Raw genomic sequence first — 18651 nt, 5'->3', positions numbered from 1 at the left:
TTGAAGGGGCTCCCCAGCCGAAATCATGTTCACGTGTCATTATACCTACTCATATACGTTCTGGCGGCTACAAGAAGCGTTATCAGTACCTCATTCTTCGCAATCCTAATTGTCGATGAGAAATTCTGCCACGGCATTGAACATCTCTTCCTCAGGAACCTTGCGCCGAGCTCCATTGTCCATTAGTCCATCTTCGTGAAGGCCACCATTTGCCACCCAGATAGGTAATGGTGTAGCTGAGGATACACCAGGAGCCGACTGCTTAACTCCGCGACTACTCCTGCTTGTCAACATTGTGTGGCAAGAGTAGCAAAGGAAATCGGTCAGCGCAAGTAGCGGTGGCAATCGGGCCGGGGTACTCGTGTCGAGATTGTCTCTGCACGGTGACGGGATGTGGGCCAAGTCTCCAGCAAGTTTGGGATCCGAGTAAGACCTGATTGATATACGAGTCTTCCACTCTTGTATGCCAGATTGCATCGGCCTGACAGATCCTGGCTTAGTCACCTGAACCGAGTGAAATGTAGTCAAGAAACCTCACCGCTTACACAACTTGCATTGCCCGCTCGGTGCATCCTTGGGTTCCAGTTTTTCACAGGTTCGAGCGATAGTGGACACAGTCGAAGGATAGTCTTTCTCAAGCCCAACTACGAAATCTGTGGAACAAGTCAGTCCTGTGTCTTGCGCACAAAAACTCTCTCGTACTCTTGGTCAATGCTGCTATGCCTAATATCGCACGCCTCTGCTTTTCTCGACCAATGATGGTTATGTTGTTCCACCACGCATATACAGCACACTCTTTTGCAGTGACGTCTCTGAGAGGTCGGATAACCCTGAGCACATCACTGGGCTTCGAACCAGAAGCAGCAGCCGGCGCCCATTCCTCCTGAAGTTCCTCGCGGATCGCGTACCCTCCGCCTTGTGATATTGATGATAACAGAGAGATAGAGAACGACGTGAGAGATGATCCAAAGAGTAAATGCGATGAACCTCTGGAGTGGGCGGTGTGCAGGATAAGTACGCGGGTGAGATTCTGTATGGCACTAGAAATCGCGGTTTGCGTGGGCAGTGATGATAAATACGACTGCAGAGCTTCTACTGGCGTTAGACCAGTCACTCGGGAAGCGATATGGAGCCCTGACAACAAAGTTCAGTATGTTGAACAGATGCATTGTTGCAACTTTACCATCTGCAATTAATCCTTCCTTGCTGAGTTCCAGGCAAACCTGGGGGGTACTGCTTGATCCAGAAACTTTGGTCCACCATGAGCCATCAAACGCATCTTCTATTCGCAGGGGCACGAATTGGAATGATGGATATCGCTCGACTATAGATCGAATATCTTCGGTCCTGTCTTGCATCTAGCTGCCATTATGTGACTGAATCTCAGTCGGAGATCACAGCCGTGACTCACCCCAGCAAAAGCTCCGCATGCCTCTACATAGCAAACAATACACGATGGCCATACGCTGGCGTTCCGTGGATGATTGGTGCCGCCTCTCGGTTTCCCTGAATCATCCAACGGTGGTCGACTTGAGAAATATGTGTTATGGACCATATCCAGCAAAATCGACGATCCTAGACCGCCAGAGAATCCCAGGCACAAGTTTCCCGATGCCTTGAGCTTGGGTCGCTTCGAGGTGCCTGCCCTAGCATTTACTGAAGGCTCCAGAGCTTTTCTGAATTTCAGGTCTACCATTGGAGTGAAGCATTCTCTTGTGAAAAATCTAGTCAGATTTTCTCCTCGCTGAACAAAACCAGAACGCTCACTTGCAATACACCGCATGGCGAATCGCGATGTTACCTGGTTTTAACCTGCACCTGACACAGTCTTTTGATTTCCCAAACTTCAGACGACCTGCACAAGCCCATGAGACACTCGTAAACAACAGTTGAAAGCACTCACGAGGCATGATGGCTTCCTCTTCTGCGGCTGGGTTTCCACACGACGACATGGTGAAGGCAGATCCTCGAGGTTATAATTTACAGCGTATAATTGGGTGGACAGTTGTGCACTGGGCATGCGCCAAGGAAGAGAGTATCATGGAGGTGATCATGGACCAGTGGCTAAGCACAATTAATTAATTAGCAATTCAAATTCGCTATTCCAAATTAGGAAGGTATACAAGAACCATTTTGTCGTTTGAGCCAACCTTCAAATTCCTTCAACCCGTCATCTCGAAAACCTGATATCAGTCTAACTTTAAGTGTTTAGCTAGTGAACTAGTCTCAGGCTGCTGCTTCCTAAGTAACGGAGAGATTTATTATCGCACCGCTCCTGCCATCCCGCCGGCTGGCACCTTCATTACAATACTCTCCACCCAAGCTGCGTAACTACCACACGCAGAACCAGACACATCCAGACTTACACGCACCATTAACGACACTCACGAACATATATATATATATCCATATATTTATTCACTCGCCGCCGAGGGGACATTGACCCATCAACGCCCATCAACGTCAATCTAACGGGATCTCAGTCGGTAAAAAGAGGCTATCTTCATTATCTTCGTTCCCACCACCTCCCACTTCCCCTCGTACACGTTCGCCACGGCGTACCGAGTACATGCCACATCCACCAAAATTCACGTCAGCGACAACAACAACCACGACCAGTACAACCCAGGCCCCGTGGAGTAGAAGATCCGTGCGTCTAAAACTGCCGGCAGGAACGGAGGACCGATGAGTACATCGGAGCATTCGCAGGATCTGAGACGCGGTGGGGAACACAGGTGTTCCCCTAAAAACCTTGATAGTAATGTCTAACATAGGGTAGTACACCCCAATAAGACATAAATCAGACCAAAAAAAAAAAAAAAAAAAAAGCTGCGTAACTTAATTGAAGTGCTATATTCCAAAGTCTTCTGTGAGTTATATGCTTACTTTTTGTTTTACTTCACACCCGCGCCAACGTCGGCGGTCCGGGTTGGTTCGGCATGCCGAACCTAAGTCTAAGTTGAGTAACCTTCATCATCAATGGTGCTCTAAAAAAGAACTTCAAACCGTGCGTCTGAGACTACACAAACACCACGAGACCTGATTTCCTTTCATTTCTAAAATAACGGGGATAGCAACTGGATGGTACATTTTCTTGTTCACCAAGTTACCGCCACGTTCCCAAATTGCATAAACCGACGACAAATATTCTATGGCGTAGTATGGCGTGCTCACTAAATTTATTTCCAGACAACGAAGCGTACTGATTGGCGATCGATCCCAGCACCTATCCCATGTCACCTCGCCAGCGTGTGGTGACGAAGGTCATTAATCTAGCTGTCCATGCAGTGTCGCGCTGGCCAATTCTCAATACAGGATCTACCTTTGGTTCGCTGTGCCGGCGACTTCTCTCGGACTTTACCACATAGGAGACTTGTCTTTGATCATTGATGGTGAACTTCGTATCCCATTGATCAAGTAAACGAGGACATTCAAATCAAGGCAGGAAAAACTGACCACCTTTCTCAAAGGGCTCTGCCAATTTTGTTTGAAATACTGGATAGTAGTGAGGAGTCTGAGAAGTGAGGACCATCCTGGACTACCCGATGAAAGCCGAAGAACTACGTCATCACAAGTGACAACGCATATCACAGTCCGCGGAAAGTCGAGAGCCCACGATTTAAAACCGGAACAAGGGATGTCATTGGGGTGTTTTTATCCTTTTTTTTTTTAATCTCGCACAGTTTTGGACGTCCTCGATGATCACAATACCATTATGGTGGGAAAAATAACTTTCCTGGTGCTGCCAGCTGGCCAAGGGAGCAATTAACACTAGCAACTGCTGGCAAGCGTCGATTTTTACCAGTACTATTATTAGTGGCCGGGGCCGTAGTCCTCCGTAGTCTCCCTATGATAGGCAATAGATCTGCAGGAAGGCCGCTAAAGACAGTGATTCCTTCTTGGTTGTACTAAGGAGTTACGCGGACTCCCCAGGCAACAGATCCGGATACCCCAGGATTTCTGGAGACCCAATGGAGACCTGAAGACCCGTGAAGATTGCGGCTCCCCAAAACACCGACGGAGAAATTCAACAGTCCGGTGATGCTTGGATGTTCAATTTTCAATAATGCCTCGTAGGGTTCACCACTGGCGGCCTTCCGGACGGCGAATATTTTACTTCGCAGAAAGACACCGTCATCATTGCAACAGCTGGGGGGTGCCAATCAACATTAATATTATTCAATTTATTATTCCATCTTCATGTTCACCACTAGGGTGCATGCGTTGCAGAACAATATAATACAGCGTGTGAGATATTTCGGGGAGCATAGAAATATGTGGGTCATCTATCGATGGACATCAAGCCTTTCCCTCATCGTCGTAGAGCTCGTGACTGCTCTTTTCGATATCGGATTCGCCCTTGCGCTGGCCAAACGCGGTCAAGCCAATGCGGTCGGCAATTGCGTTCTGGCGCTGTTGATCAGCAACAGCAAGACCTTCACGGTCTCCGAACACGTCGTCCATTTCTTCCAAAGTGAGGCCCTTGGTCTCGGGTACAAAGAACATGATGAAAAAGCCGCCGAGGAAGGCGAAGGCCTGTGTCAATTTGCATGAGACGTTGAAAGCAGGAAATGAACAGAAAACTCACGCCAAAGAATACAAATGTCCCAAAGCCGATATGAGTTAGCATTGATGGCGTTACTTGGCCGACAATGAAATTGTTCATCTGTTTGCCATGACAATTAGCGCATTTCCATAGAAAGACTCAAAGAACGAACCCAGTTCGATGACGAGGCAATAGAAATACCCTTGCCACGTATGCTGAGCGGCCAAATTTCAGCAACGAGGATCCAGCTGCACGGGCCCCAACTGTAACCAAAGGCGACGGAGAATACCCAGACGCAACCGCAAGCCACCCAACCAGCGGTGGGGTGTCTGGAGAGATGTTTTAGTTGAAGTTGAAGTACGATCATGAAATATTGATGAGACGCACGATGACCAAGAATTGTGGTACAGCGCAGTCAGTACTGCAACGATTAGATGACACCTATTGTGTGGATGGAACGTTCAGAACGGCGAGTTTCACATGCAATAATATAACACTAACGCAGCCATGATGAAAGCACCAGAGATCAAGACCGGCTTACGGCCGACTTTATCGATCCATATTACGGCAGGGATAGTTGCGAGGAACATGCTGATTGGGTTGTGTCAGTTATGTATAGGAAGGTACGTGGTGAGACATACACGATACCGACAACACCCGTGGCAAGAAGGCTAGTTGTGTTACCCGTCAAGCCCAAGTCACTGAAGATGCTGGGTGCGTAGTATAAGATGGCATTGACACCCGTCCATTGCTGGAAGAACATGGTCCTAAAAATCCATTAGGCTGAGTCCAACCCGTGGTACAAGAGCCACTCACAATGAGCCAACAGCGACACGGTAGAAGAGAGCTGGAAAGAGCAACGTTAGCGTTCACATTTCGATACAAGCGCGACAGATTCGTACTGCGTGAGGTAAGTAAGCTCATATAGGCATGAACACCGAGCTTGAAATTTGACGAGAACGACCCATCCTGGTATTGAGGGAACTTCAAAGCATTCAATTCCTTTTCAAAAAGGTACTGGGCCTTGATTTCTCTGCAGAAGACTATAGGTGAGGAAGATCAAGGCGGCAATGATCTTGGGACCCACAGGAACTCGATTTGCACGAGGTCAGAGTCCGGAGGAAGGCGGCGAGCCCTACTAAGAACGGCGATGGCCTCTTCATCACGACCTTGGTTGACAAGCCACCTGGACACCGTAAGATTTGTGACGTGTCGTAAACAGGAGTCGAGACATGCCTTGGAGAGAAAGGCATGAAAATAATACCAATGCCTAGAATGATAGCGGGAACGAGCTGCATGCCTAATGGAATGCGCCATGCAATCTCGCTCTGCCCGCTTCCAGTACCACCAATGTAGTTGGTACCGTAGTCAATCCAGAAAGAGATCAAGATACCGAATGTGATAGCAAGTTGCTGCAGAGCGACCAGACTGCCGCGCACTTCAGGAGGAGAAAGTTCGGCGCTGGTACAGGGTCAGTAAAAGCCACAAAAGGGAACTGCGATGGCATACTTGTACAGAGGCACCGCCATACTGAGCGATCCAACGCCAAGACCAGTGATGAAACGCCCTGAGATGAGATTCAGATGGGAAACTCTGAACAGACTCTGAGAGCGTACCGCCATATATCGACGAGGGCTGGAATGCCGCAGTTTGGACGACGACACCGATACAGAACACACCGACGGCTGCATGGATGGATTAGCTCCATTCACCCACAAAAGTGAGGCTCACTAACCAAGCATGATGGTATACTTGCGGGAGAGCTTGTCAGCCAAGTACCCGGTAGACAGAACACCGACCCAAGCTCCAAGTTCCAGGATAGATACGAGCCAACCCTTTGTCCCAGGATTGGTGACGGCGGACCCCATCCGCTGGTCGAATGAATGCATACTGAAACAGTTTGAGGATCACGGATGCCAAATACAAGTTAGCATGAGAGCTCACCTCAAGACGCCGGAAAACACACCCTGGTTATAACCTTCACCGAGTCAGTACGAGTTTGAAGAGAAACATAGCGATAGAGTCGTACCATAGAGCAAGCCACCAAGAGAAGCAAAGACCGCATTGGCAAAAATTTTGCGATTATGCACAAGGCCAGCCTGTGTAGTGTGTTGAGTATGCAACACTAGACACCGTCATTCCAAAGAAATTACCCATCCTGACTTGCCCTGCAGCGCTTGACGGCGTTTTGCAGCGTAAGGGCTTGCGCCTCCAGCGTGGCCTCCACCCATTGTTATTGATGAAGAAGGGTTGCTCACTCGACTCAATCACGGATGCAGCGACTCTTTATACTGTCTGGTCCATCTCCATTATTGATTTCTCATGTCACGGAATAAGTTCCGAAAAAAACTCGATGGAGCCAAGCCTGGAAAAGGATCGTAATGGAGAACCCATCCGGGGTGTGCGGGGTGGTGCGGGGGATCTTGGCCGTCCGCGCAACACACGAGAAGGTCCGGAACAAAATGATTATGGACTGGTGATTACGGCAGACCTGGTCATAAATCCGTAACAGTGGACTGCTCGGTCCGGACAAGCAGAGACAAAATTTAATAACAGAGCTGAATGAAAAGATGGGAGCAAATGGGAAACTTGTGTGCTATAGCCCATGCATCAAAGAATAAGTCGCAACTCGATTCGATAAATTATTATTTGAAAGAGTCGGAGGGAGTCCGCAGCACGTATACCGGCTTAACAACGGAGTCACGTCAGATAAGTTGATCACAGAATTGACCTCGAGGTACACACTAGGACACGGTTACACGTTGCGGTGCATTGATATATTATGAAAGGGCAAATTGAGCGACAGTCTTTAGTTTCTTTAAAAGTTACGCTGCAAAAGGAAAAATACGGTTTGATCGGACATACCTCGATGGAGTACGTTCAGTCAGAATGATCAAGTGGTATCTTGATTGAGAAATGTGGCCAAATAGTTATCGATGGCCTTCTGGATACTGATCTTACTCACGAGAAAATCGGCGGTCGTTATTAATTCTTGTGCTCCAAGTAGGATTTCTGAGCCGCCAGCGAGGCTGAAAAGTTAACAGCCCTGGACGTCAGATACCCCTTGTGATTATCGTGTGCACCTCCAAAATGAGATGCGCAATGATCTCTGCCATGTATGTGGCGATGTGACGATGTGGCTTGGTCGATGGTCGACAGGGATTACATATTTCGCAGTTCATACGTTCATGTGTGTTATTGAACGTTTCAACTGGAGGACTCCGAGCGCGTTCGTACTTGTGTGGTGGTTTGAGTTGTGGCGGTGCAGGAGATGTCATCCTGTGGGCGCAGTGTCAAGTGAGGTTTGAACTTTGCTTGAACTTTGACTCTGAAGTTGCCCATCACACAAAGTTTCTCTGAGCTCTCACAATTTTCCTGTCGAGTTAATCGTCGTCCATTATGTGGCCAGGAAACTCTGGTTTTCCGACCAGTAACAATCAGAGTGGTACCAATGGCGACGTCCCACCTCAGTAAGCAGTACTGTTCTATGATAACATCTTCTAGCAAGCTGAATCCAATTCATGACCACCTCTTCGCTGCTTCAGTTTCCCAAACCCGTATGTGACCCATAGTGAATAGTTACTAGTGGTGGATCTAATCAGATGGTTGTTCCAGCGGTGGAAATGTTCCTTCTCCCAATCCACTTGCATACAACCCCACGTATGGTGCCGTGCCATCGTTTCCTTCACACGGTTCCCCAGCACCCACAGGGTAGGTATCTAGTAAAACATGCTTGTATCTGTCATCTCAATAGCAATTCGAACCACAGCTTTGGAGTTCCTCCGCCAGTACCAAGAGACACCTATCCTGGACATCACCAGAATAGTGGTTACCCAGGTCAATTTGCTGGCAATTACACACCCCCTCAAGGTCCTCCCACCCCATACGCACCGCCGCCTGGCCCGCCGTCCTCGTCATACGGCGCACCCCCTGGGCCTCCTCCGGGCAGGGCAGGCCCTCCATCATCGTCGTACGGCGCACCCCCTGGGCCTCCTCCGGGCAGGCCGGGTCCTCCGTATTCTTCATACGGCGCACCCCCTGGGCCTCCTCCGGGCAGGGCAGGCCCGCCTTCACAATACTCACTTCCCCCTGGCAATTATCCACCGCCACCTGGACCCCCTCGTGGCTATGGTGCACCTCCCCCGTACGTTCTTCGTAAGATCTTCGTTAATATATACATTAACATTCCTCAGAATGAGCAGCGGCTACGCTAATGCTCCTCCAAGTGGGTTGGTTGTTGCAGTTTAAAAAGCCACTTATCATAATTTTTCAAAAACAGGTGGACCCCCGCAGAGGCCGCCCAATCAACAACAATTTTACGGCCCTCAAACGCAAGGACCCAATCAGATGCAACAACAGTCCTCTTTCCAATATTCTCAGTGTAATGGCAAGAAGAAAGCCTTATGCGTATGTCGTGCGCATGGACTGACACTCATGCATGTCTAACAAATACCTTCAAAATAGATTGGGATTAACTACGTCGGTCAGCAGGGAGAATTGCGTGGTTGCATTAATGATGCAAACAATATAAAGCGTTTCCTGAGCAGTAAGTTCAGTCGCTACGGAATGAGCGTAGTATGTCATGGATTATTTTCAGCTCAGTTTGGGTATAAGGATGATGATATGGTTATACTCACTGACGATGCGAGGAACCCACGCCAAATTCCTACTCGGCAAAACATAGTGAGTAAGCTGCCTACAGAGTTGTACTGGTACTAAGCAATGGGCATCCATAGCTGCATGCAATGGAATGGCTTGTGCGCGATGCCCGTCCCAATGACTCGCTGTTCTTCCATTGTGCGCTCACTTTTCGCGGTCATCACTACCTGATTGGATTGTAACTCATACCAAATAGATTCCGGTCACGGAGGACAGACGAAGGACCTCAATGGCGATGAAGAAGATGGATACGATGAAGGTGACGATTATGCGGTACTAATTTCACAGAAAGCATATGCTGATGCGTTCGCGAGATAGTGATCTACCCAGTTGATTTCAAACAGAATAGCCACATTGTTGATGATGTGTGTCCGCGCTCTAGCCCATCCCTCGCCACGTTCCACCTACTAATGACCGCGTTTCAGATGATGCATGATATCATGGTGAGGCCGCTTCCTGCGGGTTGTCGTCTCACCGCTATCTTTGATGTAAGTTCGTTTGCCAAGAACCTGAAATAGTATTCATATAGTAAATTTTCGCAGTCTTGCCACTCTGGGTCAGCTCTGGGTATGAACTATCTGTATCTGTTGTCACCTTTCAGCGCTCATGATAATTCCAATTCAATCTATATTTAGACCTCCCATACGTCGTGCGTTATCCTTACTCCCTACCCTTGTCGTAATCTCACTTTTGTGCAGTATTCCACGGAAGGCAAGATCAAAGAGCCAAACCTCGCCGCGGAGGCCGGCCAAAGCTTAATGTCCGCTGTGACTTCATACGCTCGCGGCGATATGGGCGGCGTGTTCAGCTCCGTTACAGGATTGATCAAGACTGCCGGTGGGGGTGCACAGAAAGCCGACATCATCTCTAAGTCCACAAAGACGAGTCCTGCCGACTGCGTGCGTGAATCTTTGGATAGTCTACACCACGCTCACCTTCGATGTAGATTTCTTGGAGTGGTTGTAAGGATTCACAGACCAGCGCAGACACCTCAGAAGCCGGAAGAGCCACAGGTGCTATGAGCTATGTAAGTTCCTTGATCCACCCTCCTCACTTCAGCTTTTCATGCACCTTTGGAATGCAGGCTTTCATTAAGGCACTCAGTAAGTGTTTTTTTGAGCGTCATATCTAGCTCCTAATTTTCCGCAGCTGAAAACCCGCAACAAAGCTACCAGCAGCTTCTTAACTCCCTCCGGTGAGTGCCTCATTAGCAATCGATTATCTGGCTTCTGATGATCTTTTCGGCAGTGTTATCTTGAGGGCAAAGTACAGTCAGAAACCACAGGTTTGTCTATAGCTCCACGTGATGTGCTCGTCTCATTGTTATGAAACAGCTGTCTAGTTCTCACCCGATGGTTAGTATCTTTTCTGCGAGATCCTCAAACTCTTACCCTATTCCCCGTATAGGACACGAACATACTTTTCATTGCCTGAATGATGTCTGTATCATGTATGTTGTATCCTGTATGTTTCTTGTATGTAGTATACTTGAGTACGTGGAAATACGAGGTTCTGGTCCTGTCCAATCAAGTCATGTAGCATGTTGTGCATAGCAGTGAAAGGAGATCAAAGTAAGATCAAGGTACTATCGCGAGTTGATGTAAATGTATAACAACTAGTGCGGGTTTCGTGATGGGCCTGAAATGCGAAGATAGCAAGGTATAGGACCAATGAGATGACATCTGAGACGGTGGCGACACTACGCCCGCGTCGATGACGGTCTCGTTCTTGACGTTATACTTCCGGCCCTCGTGCCGGCAAAATCCAATCTCAGCTAGAATCTGGTACCGAGATTACCGCGCTGATAGATATGCGAGGAGCAATGATGCTGAATGAAGTATTTCAATGACACTTGACAGATTGTGCGGGCTTCTCCTGCGTGGTCAAACTTGATTCGAGGATCGGTTGTGCCGGGCAGGAAGTCTGACGTATGACGCCGCTTTACAGCAGAGAACAAAGGCCCTGCATGAAACCGATTAGTTGCTTCAGGCGGGAAGTCGAACGTGCGATACCCTGAAGCCCCTGAAGGAGAAAGATCTTGCCGCCCATCAAGCACTAGCGCTGAAACTCTTTGGCCGTAACTCTGCAAAGTCGATCGGTGCACAGCCGATTTTCAATGAATGTCAACATACGCAGCCGGTATCCAAGCCGACGGACAGCCTCTTGATATCTGTTGAGATCTGCGTGATATCTAATCAGTGGACAATGTTGGCCCGTTGCAGTGACTAGCGGAGTTATAGTTTAAAGTATGAGCGGAGCTGACCGAAAATCAAACAACAACTTGCTCGCTTCCCCAGAATCAGAGTAGTGTCAGATAATACGAGAGAACATGACATTCTCGACAACATCCTGAGCACGACTCCTGCAGCATGCTGCGAGACTGGCTACACCGTGACACGACAGAACAGCTGACTCTTCTGCTTGCCTGTGAGCCATACAACAGAACCAACTCCCCTGCCTTCTGTATAGTCCTGGGGGCGAGTACGAGGATATCCGGGTCGACTGCCACGAGTATGAACGACCAAGTCGGACCGACGGGTTGAAACCACTCTGATATGAGAGCGTAATGCAGGTGCAGGACTCCTTGGATTTCGGAATAAACTTCATTAAAATCAGTTAATTATCATTGGTATTCAGACCTTCATCATGATGTAGCAAAACACTGAAGGGGCTGGCTCAGCTGGCAATTGAAGTTTGTGACGCTGGCAGCTGCACAGGACAAACCAAGGACTTGAAAGTCAGCTGATCAGTTTACCGTATTATCACTAACGCGGGCTACGTTGGTATGTCCAAAATGTCCATGTTTCGACGTCAGATTGGGACTGACGGAACTTGACAGCAGCCTGCAACAGTGGCATGTTCAGTTCCGAGCGTTATAAATAACGTTCACTAGCAACATGAGCGCTTGAGCTCAAGCAAGGCCGCCGCGGCTGAGTGTTTCAGCGCTCATGTAACGGGTACAGTGTACGTATACACAGCACCCATCATGATACTCCGGTAAAGCGAGGGCGGCCAGAGCGCCCACTCTTAGACTCATTTCACCAGCATCCCACAAGTTCCACCCACTGTAACCCATTGAAACATTCGATCTCAAACAGTTCTCAAGGAACGACTGTCTTCGTTTAATCTGGTCTGCCTCAGAGAGAGTCGTTACGCCTTGCGATCTTGATCGCTCCACAGCTTGATTGTTTCGCTACGCAGCTTATCATCCATCGAACAGGCTTGCTATCATACACCAAAAGAAAGCTCTTTTGCAACTTCCCCGGCCCCGAATTATTATTAGACTTTGATCCCTCAGATAACTTCTTCGTACGTTGTCTATCGAGATAACCATCCCCCGCGTGGTTTCTAACCACACCGTCGAACCCAACTAGCCCTTCCCTGAGTTGCTCCACAAATCCTGTCACCATTTATTACCAGCCTTTCTCAATGAGTCTGAACCAATGTATGTGTTCCCAGCTCTTATTCCTTCTCTCGCTCTCTAAACTAGTGGGCAGTTTCCGGTGGAGGAACTTGGGAGAAGTTGTCCCAGGTCGCTGTCATGGGTGCTGTACATGATTCCCGCGAACGGCGGCCCCATCCCAAGTGTTTAGAAAACACCCGTGTCGAGCTTCTCAAATTCATCTACGGATTACTAGACAACCGAGAGAAGAGTCAACTCTTTTGGCTACATGGCACGGCGGGTGTCGGAAAGTCCGCTGTTGCCTTCACTGTGGCTGAAAGGATGAAAAGTCTGAAAGTTGAAGAGCGGTCGCCCAATGAAAAACGGCTTGGAGGAACGTTCTTTTTCTCGCGCGAGCACACGAAACGCCGTACGACTGGTTATTTCTTTTCGACGCTTGCGTACCAGCTTGCTAGAAACTTTCCCAGCATCCGGGAGGAAGTGAATTGTGCGCTCCGCGAGAATCCAGCTCTTCTACACCGAAACATGTCTCTTCGTGACCAAATGGAGGCATTGTTTCTCCGACCTCTCCGAAGGCTTCTATTCAGACTACGCGAGTGTCCACCATTGGTGTTTGTCATTGATGCCCTTGATGAATGCACATCCGAAACCCTCGACGCTAAGAAGCAGAAGAAAAAGCAGAAGAAGACATTCGACAAGTCCACAGCCGAAAGCGAGCTCGCTGATCTCATCTCCCTGCTTGGCCAAGCTCTTCGTGAACCTGATCTGCCCGTAATCCACATTCTGCTCACGAGTCGCTCGGAAGATCATATCCGAAAAGCCATTCAGAGAGAAGAGATGGAGGGCGTCGCTACCATCATCTCATTAGACGGTGCAGATGTTGACAATGACATTCATATTTTCTTGCAGCATTGCTTTAGAGACCTGGAAAGTCGCCATCCCGACTTCCCGCAGCCATCCGGGTATCAACTCACGCAGCTGGCGAGGCGAGCAGGCAGACGTTTTATCGTCGCGTCAACGATGGTTAAGTTTATTGATGAAAGGGCCCGGGGCAAAGATCCTCGCGATCGACTTCAGCTCATGCTTGAGTTAACGAGCAATCTGCTACTAGGGACAGAGGTATACGAGTTATACGACCGTATCCTGTTCACATGTGCCGATCCCAAGCGGGCATACCTGCACTTATCGGTTGTTGCTGCTCTTGCGGACCCTCTGCCGATCCTACAAATATCAAAACTTCTTGGCCCTGATGAGGGCAGTGATGTCGAGACAACACTGGTGCAGCTACGGTCTATTGTGGACATTCCTACCGACAGCAGTCTCCCCGTGAATATCCGTCACTCGTCGATTCGTGACTATGTTTCCGACCCCTCAAACTGCGGTCTCCGTCAAGTACGAAATATCACCCCACCTCACTCACTACTCGCGAATTCATGTTTCCGCTTGATGATACAAGACATTGCGGAAAGCACAGCCCTTCTGGATGCACTCTCAGAATTGAAGAGGCAGAGTCAGGCCATGCAATCGCACGACCCTCAGGCCTTAACGCACTCATTATCCTTCATCGTCGAGCCACCGGAGCCATTGCAAGTTCTGAGAGGTCTGTTATGGCTTCGGGGAGATTGCAGCCCAGAATCACAATCCTGGTTAGAGACTATGGATGGACATGCCTGGCTGCAGACCCAAGGGGGGAAAGATTGGCTACAGACGCAGGAGGGGAAGGACTGGTTACAAACCTGGAGCTTGGAAGAATGGCTGCAGACCCAGAGTGGACGAAAGTGGCTGAAGAGCCGCAGAGGGCAAGACTGGCTACAGACCCAGGGAGGACACGACTGGCTACAGACTCAGGGAGGACAGGACTGGCTGCAGTCCCAGAGCGAGCATGACTGGCTGCAGACCCAAAGTGGGAAAGAGTGGGTACGGACTGAGACTGGGCAAGAGTGGCTACAGACTTCGTTCGGGCAAGAGTGGCTGCAGACCTCGTTTGGGCGAGAGTGGCTGCAGACCCTGGGTGGGCGAGAGTGGCTGCTAGAGTTGCTACAGACCACGACTGGGCAACAATGGCTGCAGACCGGGGAAGGACGAAGTTGGTTGCGGACAAGGAGCGGGACGGAGTGGCTGCAAACCCGGAGAGGGAGAGACTGGCTACAGACTCGAGGCGGGCGAAGTTGGCTGCAGACTCGGAGCGGGCGAGACTGGCTGCATACCTGGAACGGGAAAGACTGGTTGCAGACACCGAGTGCGAAAGACTGGCTGCGGACAAGGAGCGGGATAAGCTGGCTGCGGACAGAGGGCGGGCGAGAATGGTTGCAAACAAGGAGCGGGAGAGACTGGCTCAAGAGAAAGCGCGGCCGGGAGTGGCTGAAGACCCCTTGCGGCCGAGAGTGGTTGCAGACCTGGCGCCAACCGCAACAGCAGCATACTACGAGCGGGGGTGATTGGCTACAGACTCAGAGGGGACGAGACTGGCTGCAAAAACCGAGGGGGGGAAATTGGTTGCAGACTCGGAGCGGACGAGACTGGCTGCAGACACAGAGTGGGCAGGAGTGGCTATCAACCCGTAGCGCGCGATACTGGCTGCAGACCCCCAGCGGGCAAGACTGGCTGCAGATCCGGGATGGGCAAGACTGGATTCAGACCTGGAGCGGGCGAGAATGGCTGCAGTCCTGGAGCGGGAAAGAGTGGCTGCAGACCCTGGGCGGGAAAGAGTGGTTGCAAGAGTGGTTGCAGACCTTGGGCGGGCGAGAGTGGCTGCAGGCCCCAAGTGCGCGAGAGTGGATGTGTACCCCGAATGGACGAGAGTGGCTACAGTCCCAGGATGGGCGAGAGTGGCTGCAGACTCGGAGCGGGAAAGGCTGGTTGCATAACCCGAGCGTACGAGAGTGGCTGCAGCCCAGAACAGAGCGAGCCTGGCTGCAGACACCGAACGGGCGGGCCTGGTTACAGACCCGAAATGGGCGACACTGGCTACAGACCGAGAGCGAAGAAGAGTGGCTGAAGACGCAAAATGGGCAAGACTGGCTGCAGACCTTGGGTGGACGAGAGTGGCTGCGAACCGAGAGCGGGAGAGACTGGTTGCAGACCCAAAGCGGCCGAAACTGGTTGCAGACCCCCCATGGTCAATCATGGCAGCCGACCTCTACTGCGTCTGCCTGGGTGACAATCGAAGAATTCTCAAGCACAGTGGAAGCAATCAAGGAGCACATAATCGTGCCAGATTTGCCAGCTTTGCAAGTAATCCAGCAGTTCAATGACTTGCCGGATTTCTTGATGTTTCCGGCTTTCCTGGCGTTAAGACCCAACGAACATTCCACCTCTGCATTACCACAAGGTTGTTTTACGTCAAACATGGAGATCATCCACGCTATGAAAACATTTATGGATTTCGCAAAAGATGCATGGGAACGAAGTCAATCAGCTTCCGACGCTGTCAACTACGCCTGCCAAAACTGGGCTGTCCATCTCTTGCGAGCTTCGAATTCGCGGGATGACATGCTCAATCATCTATTCAAAGTTTTCTGGAATCGCCATCTCCTGTCTTGGCTCGAAAGGCAGTGGTGCTTGAAGGGTCTGCGATCTTGCCTCGTTGTTTTATCTGACGGGCAGAAACTTGCAAAGGTGTGTCTACTTTCAATGAGCAATTCTCGCGTCGGCATCTGACATACACATGTAGGATTATCTTCGAGCTCCGGGGATATATCAGTCATCAGCCTGAAATTGTATGCAACATCGACTATATAGCTTATGACACTCATCAATATTTTTTTTCACTGCGTTTCGGTGTTTACTAAATTACGGCACTCGTGCCGCGTTCGAAGTTATATGTTGCAGTATATTTTACCCGGCACCTGCGTGACTGGGGGAACGCGCGCCTGATAGCACAAGAACCAAGGCCCATCAGCCTAATGCTGGGTCGAACGCTGTTGTGGCTAGTGCTGCCGCAGTCCGGTCCCGAACCGTGGTTCGAACCCGAACCCATCCAGACTGGACCAGTGGTTCGGTCACAGGTTTGGTCTCTCTCCTGGACCGAACCCCCTAACAGGTTCGGGGTTCGATGTCGTCACTGAAAAATGCGGACCGGTTCGGACGCGTCCGGACCGGTCCGAACCTGCACCACGCGCACAATTCCAGCTGCGTGTTTTTCGTGAGGCTTCCTGTCAGTTTAAGTAGTGCGCTCACCAACTTCTGTTCCTTCTCTTCTTTTGACAGTAGCGTTCCCCACATTGCGCAAGCAACAAGGGTGCTTTTTTCAGCTATGCAACGACTCGAAGCACCGGTACTATGTTCACCGTCTCTCATGTTTGATAAGTTGCTGACTTCTAATGTTTTTTCATTCAGAATATACCTACTACTGTGGTGATTCCTGGGTTTTCCACCAAGTTTGCGCAATGGATTGTCATTTTGGAACTTGAAGGTGCGCAACATTTTTTTATTTAGTTTGAGATATATATATTCACTTGTGGTATAGGTTCGACATTCGCACTCCCTGCTGCAACTATGTTCGAGTCGTCTGCACCAGCCCGTTGTCCTGACGGTTCGTTGAAAAGCGCTGAAGAGATGGAGTGGATACACGACCCGGATGATGACACTACCATCCTCCCTCCCCCTCCTCCATCCAAAGGCACACTCAATTCATTTATCCGTCGTTCAGGCCGTGCTGTCAAGCCTACAGAGAAGATCCGGGAGACTGCCAGCAGTATCCCGGCCAAACGGTCAGCTGTAGGACCTCCTGCCCCCGCACCCAAGAAAGCACTCATGCGCACCAGAAACGAAGAGCGTGACGACAACAACAGTGACGAATACGGCGCCGAAGAAGAAGCCCCTCCACTTGAGGATTTTACAGATGATGAGGAAGACGATGAGAACGAGAACGAGGAAGCTTACCAAAAGACGAAGAAGCTTGGTGACCAGGATCGTGAAGACCGTAAATCCCTCAAGAAGGTCGAACACAGCGCCGATTTGACCACGATCTTTACTTTCGAGAAAGATCGTGTTAACCCCCACCCCCAGGAGCGCGAAAATGGGTGGTGGTGTGAGGTATGCAAGGCTAACAATGTTCCGCTTCACCAGTGCTTTTTTAAGGGGGGTATTTCGACTCGACGCACGCACATTGCACGGAATCCCAAGTGCCATTACCCTATCTACAAGGACCGCTGTGAACAACGGGGTCTCACGATGCACGATCGTGCAATCCCTCGTAACTGCAAAGCGGACGTGCTGCAGCCTACCTTGGACGCCTCACTTACTCCCAAGATTCCTGCATTCACAAAGGCTGGACTCATGGATTACATTGTCGAACTCATTGTTGCCGAAGATGAGGTGAGCGACTCTCATTTTTGATATATTTTAAAACACTTATACAACATTATAGGCCTTTCAACTTGTAGATAAAGGACCCTTCCGCCGCCTACTTCAATATCTCTGGCCATCACTTTCAGACCGAGACATTCCCCACCGTACCAAAACTCGGGACGAAATACTCGAACGTGCAAAGCTGGCAGTCGAGCGCGTGAAAGAGAAGCTCAGCCGTGTCGATAGCAAAATTTCCATGATGTTCGACTCTTGGACGTCTTTTCCTGGTCACCCTTTTCTGTCAATTACAGCGCATTACATAGATTCCCCAGCTGAAAACCCTCATGAGTGGGAACTTAGGGTGGAGCAGCTCGCGTTCGCACCCATTCACGGCAATCACAGTGGTGCGAACATCGGGAAGATTTTGATCGAGAACATCAACAAATATGACATCCGCACGAAGCTTGGGTGGTTCACGGCTGATAACGCATCAAACAACGATACTGCCATTGAGATGGTTGCGACCTCTATTGACCCTTACGGAGTGGAGTGGAAACCAATTGAGCATCGAGTACGGTAAGTTCGTTCATTAAGTACTGAATTTGAGATTACTGATGAATATTCAGTTGTATGGAGCACGCACTCCGCTTAGCTGCAAAACACTTCGTTGAAGAAGTGGCTCCTACACCGGCAAGCGTCTTGCACAAGAAGGCAGCTCAAGCTGAAGACGAGGACGAGGACAGCGAGGAAA

The 18651-nt window shown here is 49.8% G+C and overlaps 4 protein-coding genes across 4 annotated transcripts; 2 read left to right on the top strand and 2 right to left on the bottom strand.

The window, feature by feature from the left end:
- Window positions 1-105: 105 nt before the first annotated feature.
- DEU56DRAFT_872198 (uncharacterized protein) lies at window positions 106-1952 on the bottom strand (the record flags this gene model as incomplete). Its single annotated transcript, XM_041355763.1, has 7 exons — window positions 106-481; window positions 539-653; window positions 703-1134; window positions 1184-1358; window positions 1412-1712; window positions 1768-1855; window positions 1904-1952. The coding sequence occupies 7 exons, from the start codon at window positions 1950-1952 to the stop codon at window positions 106-108; spliced, it is 1536 nt and encodes a 511-aa protein (XP_041206592.1).
- A 2198-nt stretch (window positions 1953-4150) lies between these two features.
- DEU56DRAFT_814124 (general substrate transporter) lies at window positions 4151-6852 on the bottom strand. The gene is made up of 16 exons (XM_041353714.1): window positions 6700-6852; window positions 6576-6645; window positions 6491-6524; window positions 6282-6436; window positions 6163-6231; window positions 6056-6113; window positions 5783-6007; window positions 5634-5732; window positions 5449-5579; window positions 5363-5393; window positions 5188-5313; window positions 5048-5137; window positions 4934-4987; window positions 4719-4875; window positions 4589-4666; window positions 4151-4536 (listed from the first exon to the last, which is right to left on the bottom strand). Exons 1-16 carry the CDS (start codon window positions 6775-6777, stop codon window positions 4300-4302), a joined length of 1692 nt encoding a protein of 563 aa, XP_041206591.1. The 5' UTR covers window positions 6778-6852; the 3' UTR covers window positions 4151-4299.
- Window positions 6853-7806: 954 nt separating this feature from the next.
- DEU56DRAFT_814117 (putative metacaspase) lies at window positions 7807-10742 on the top strand. The gene is made up of 21 exons (XM_041353713.1): window positions 7807-8016; window positions 8092-8103; window positions 8162-8257; window positions 8316-8690; window positions 8740-8771; window positions 8826-8953; window positions 9011-9092; window positions 9144-9229; window positions 9283-9343; window positions 9402-9464; window positions 9524-9570; window positions 9631-9693; window positions 9748-9772; window positions 9841-9854; window positions 9904-10104; window positions 10152-10232; window positions 10290-10308; window positions 10355-10400; window positions 10454-10490; window positions 10540-10560; window positions 10613-10742. Exons 1-21 carry the CDS (start codon window positions 7946-7948, stop codon window positions 10637-10639), a joined length of 1587 nt encoding a protein of 528 aa, XP_041206590.1. The 5' UTR covers window positions 7807-7945; the 3' UTR covers window positions 10640-10742.
- A 1892-nt stretch (window positions 10743-12634) lies between these two features.
- On the top strand, window positions 12635-14055 carry DEU56DRAFT_757609 (uncharacterized protein; the record flags this gene model as incomplete). Its single annotated transcript, XM_041350148.1, has 3 exons — window positions 12635-12650; window positions 12703-13934; window positions 14002-14055. 3 exons carry the CDS (start codon window positions 12635-12637, stop codon window positions 14053-14055), a joined length of 1302 nt encoding a protein of 433 aa, XP_041206589.1.
- Window positions 14056-18651: the final 4596 nt, after the last annotated feature.

The sequence above is a fragment of the Suillus clintonianus genome, assembly GCF_016758775.1.
Source record: "Suillus clintonianus strain FC179 chromosome Unknown DEU56scaffold_55, whole genome shotgun sequence".
NCBI lineage: Eukaryota > Fungi > Basidiomycota > Agaricomycetes > Boletales > Suillaceae > Suillus > Suillus clintonianus.
Note: the sequence above shows the minus strand (reverse complement) of the source record. Positions and strands in the feature narration are given on the sequence as shown.

Coding starts and splice junctions, on each gene's coding strand:
- DEU56DRAFT_814124 (XM_041353714.1), bottom strand. CDS start 6,777: ATGGGTGGAGGCCACGCTGGAGGCGCAAGCCCTTACGCTGCAAAACGC. Junction 5,314..5,362: donor CGTGTCGCTGTTGGCTCATT/GTGAGTGGCTCT, acceptor ATGGATTTTTAG/GACCATGTTCTTCCAGCAAT. Junction 4,537..4,588: donor GGACATTTGTATTCTTTGGC/GTGAGTTTTCTG, acceptor AAATTGACACAG/GCCTTCGCCTTCCTCGGCGG.
- DEU56DRAFT_814117 (XM_041353713.1), top strand. CDS start 7,946: ATGTGGCCAGGAAACTCTGGTTTTCCGACCAGTAACAATCAGAGTGGT. Junction 8,691..8,739: donor GGCTATGGTGCACCTCCCCC/GTACGTTCTTCG, acceptor AACATTCCTCAG/AATGAGCAGCGGCTACGCTA. Junction 10,561..10,612: donor TGTCTAGTTCTCACCCGATG/GTTAGTATCTTT, acceptor TTCCCCGTATAG/GACACGAACATACTTTTCAT.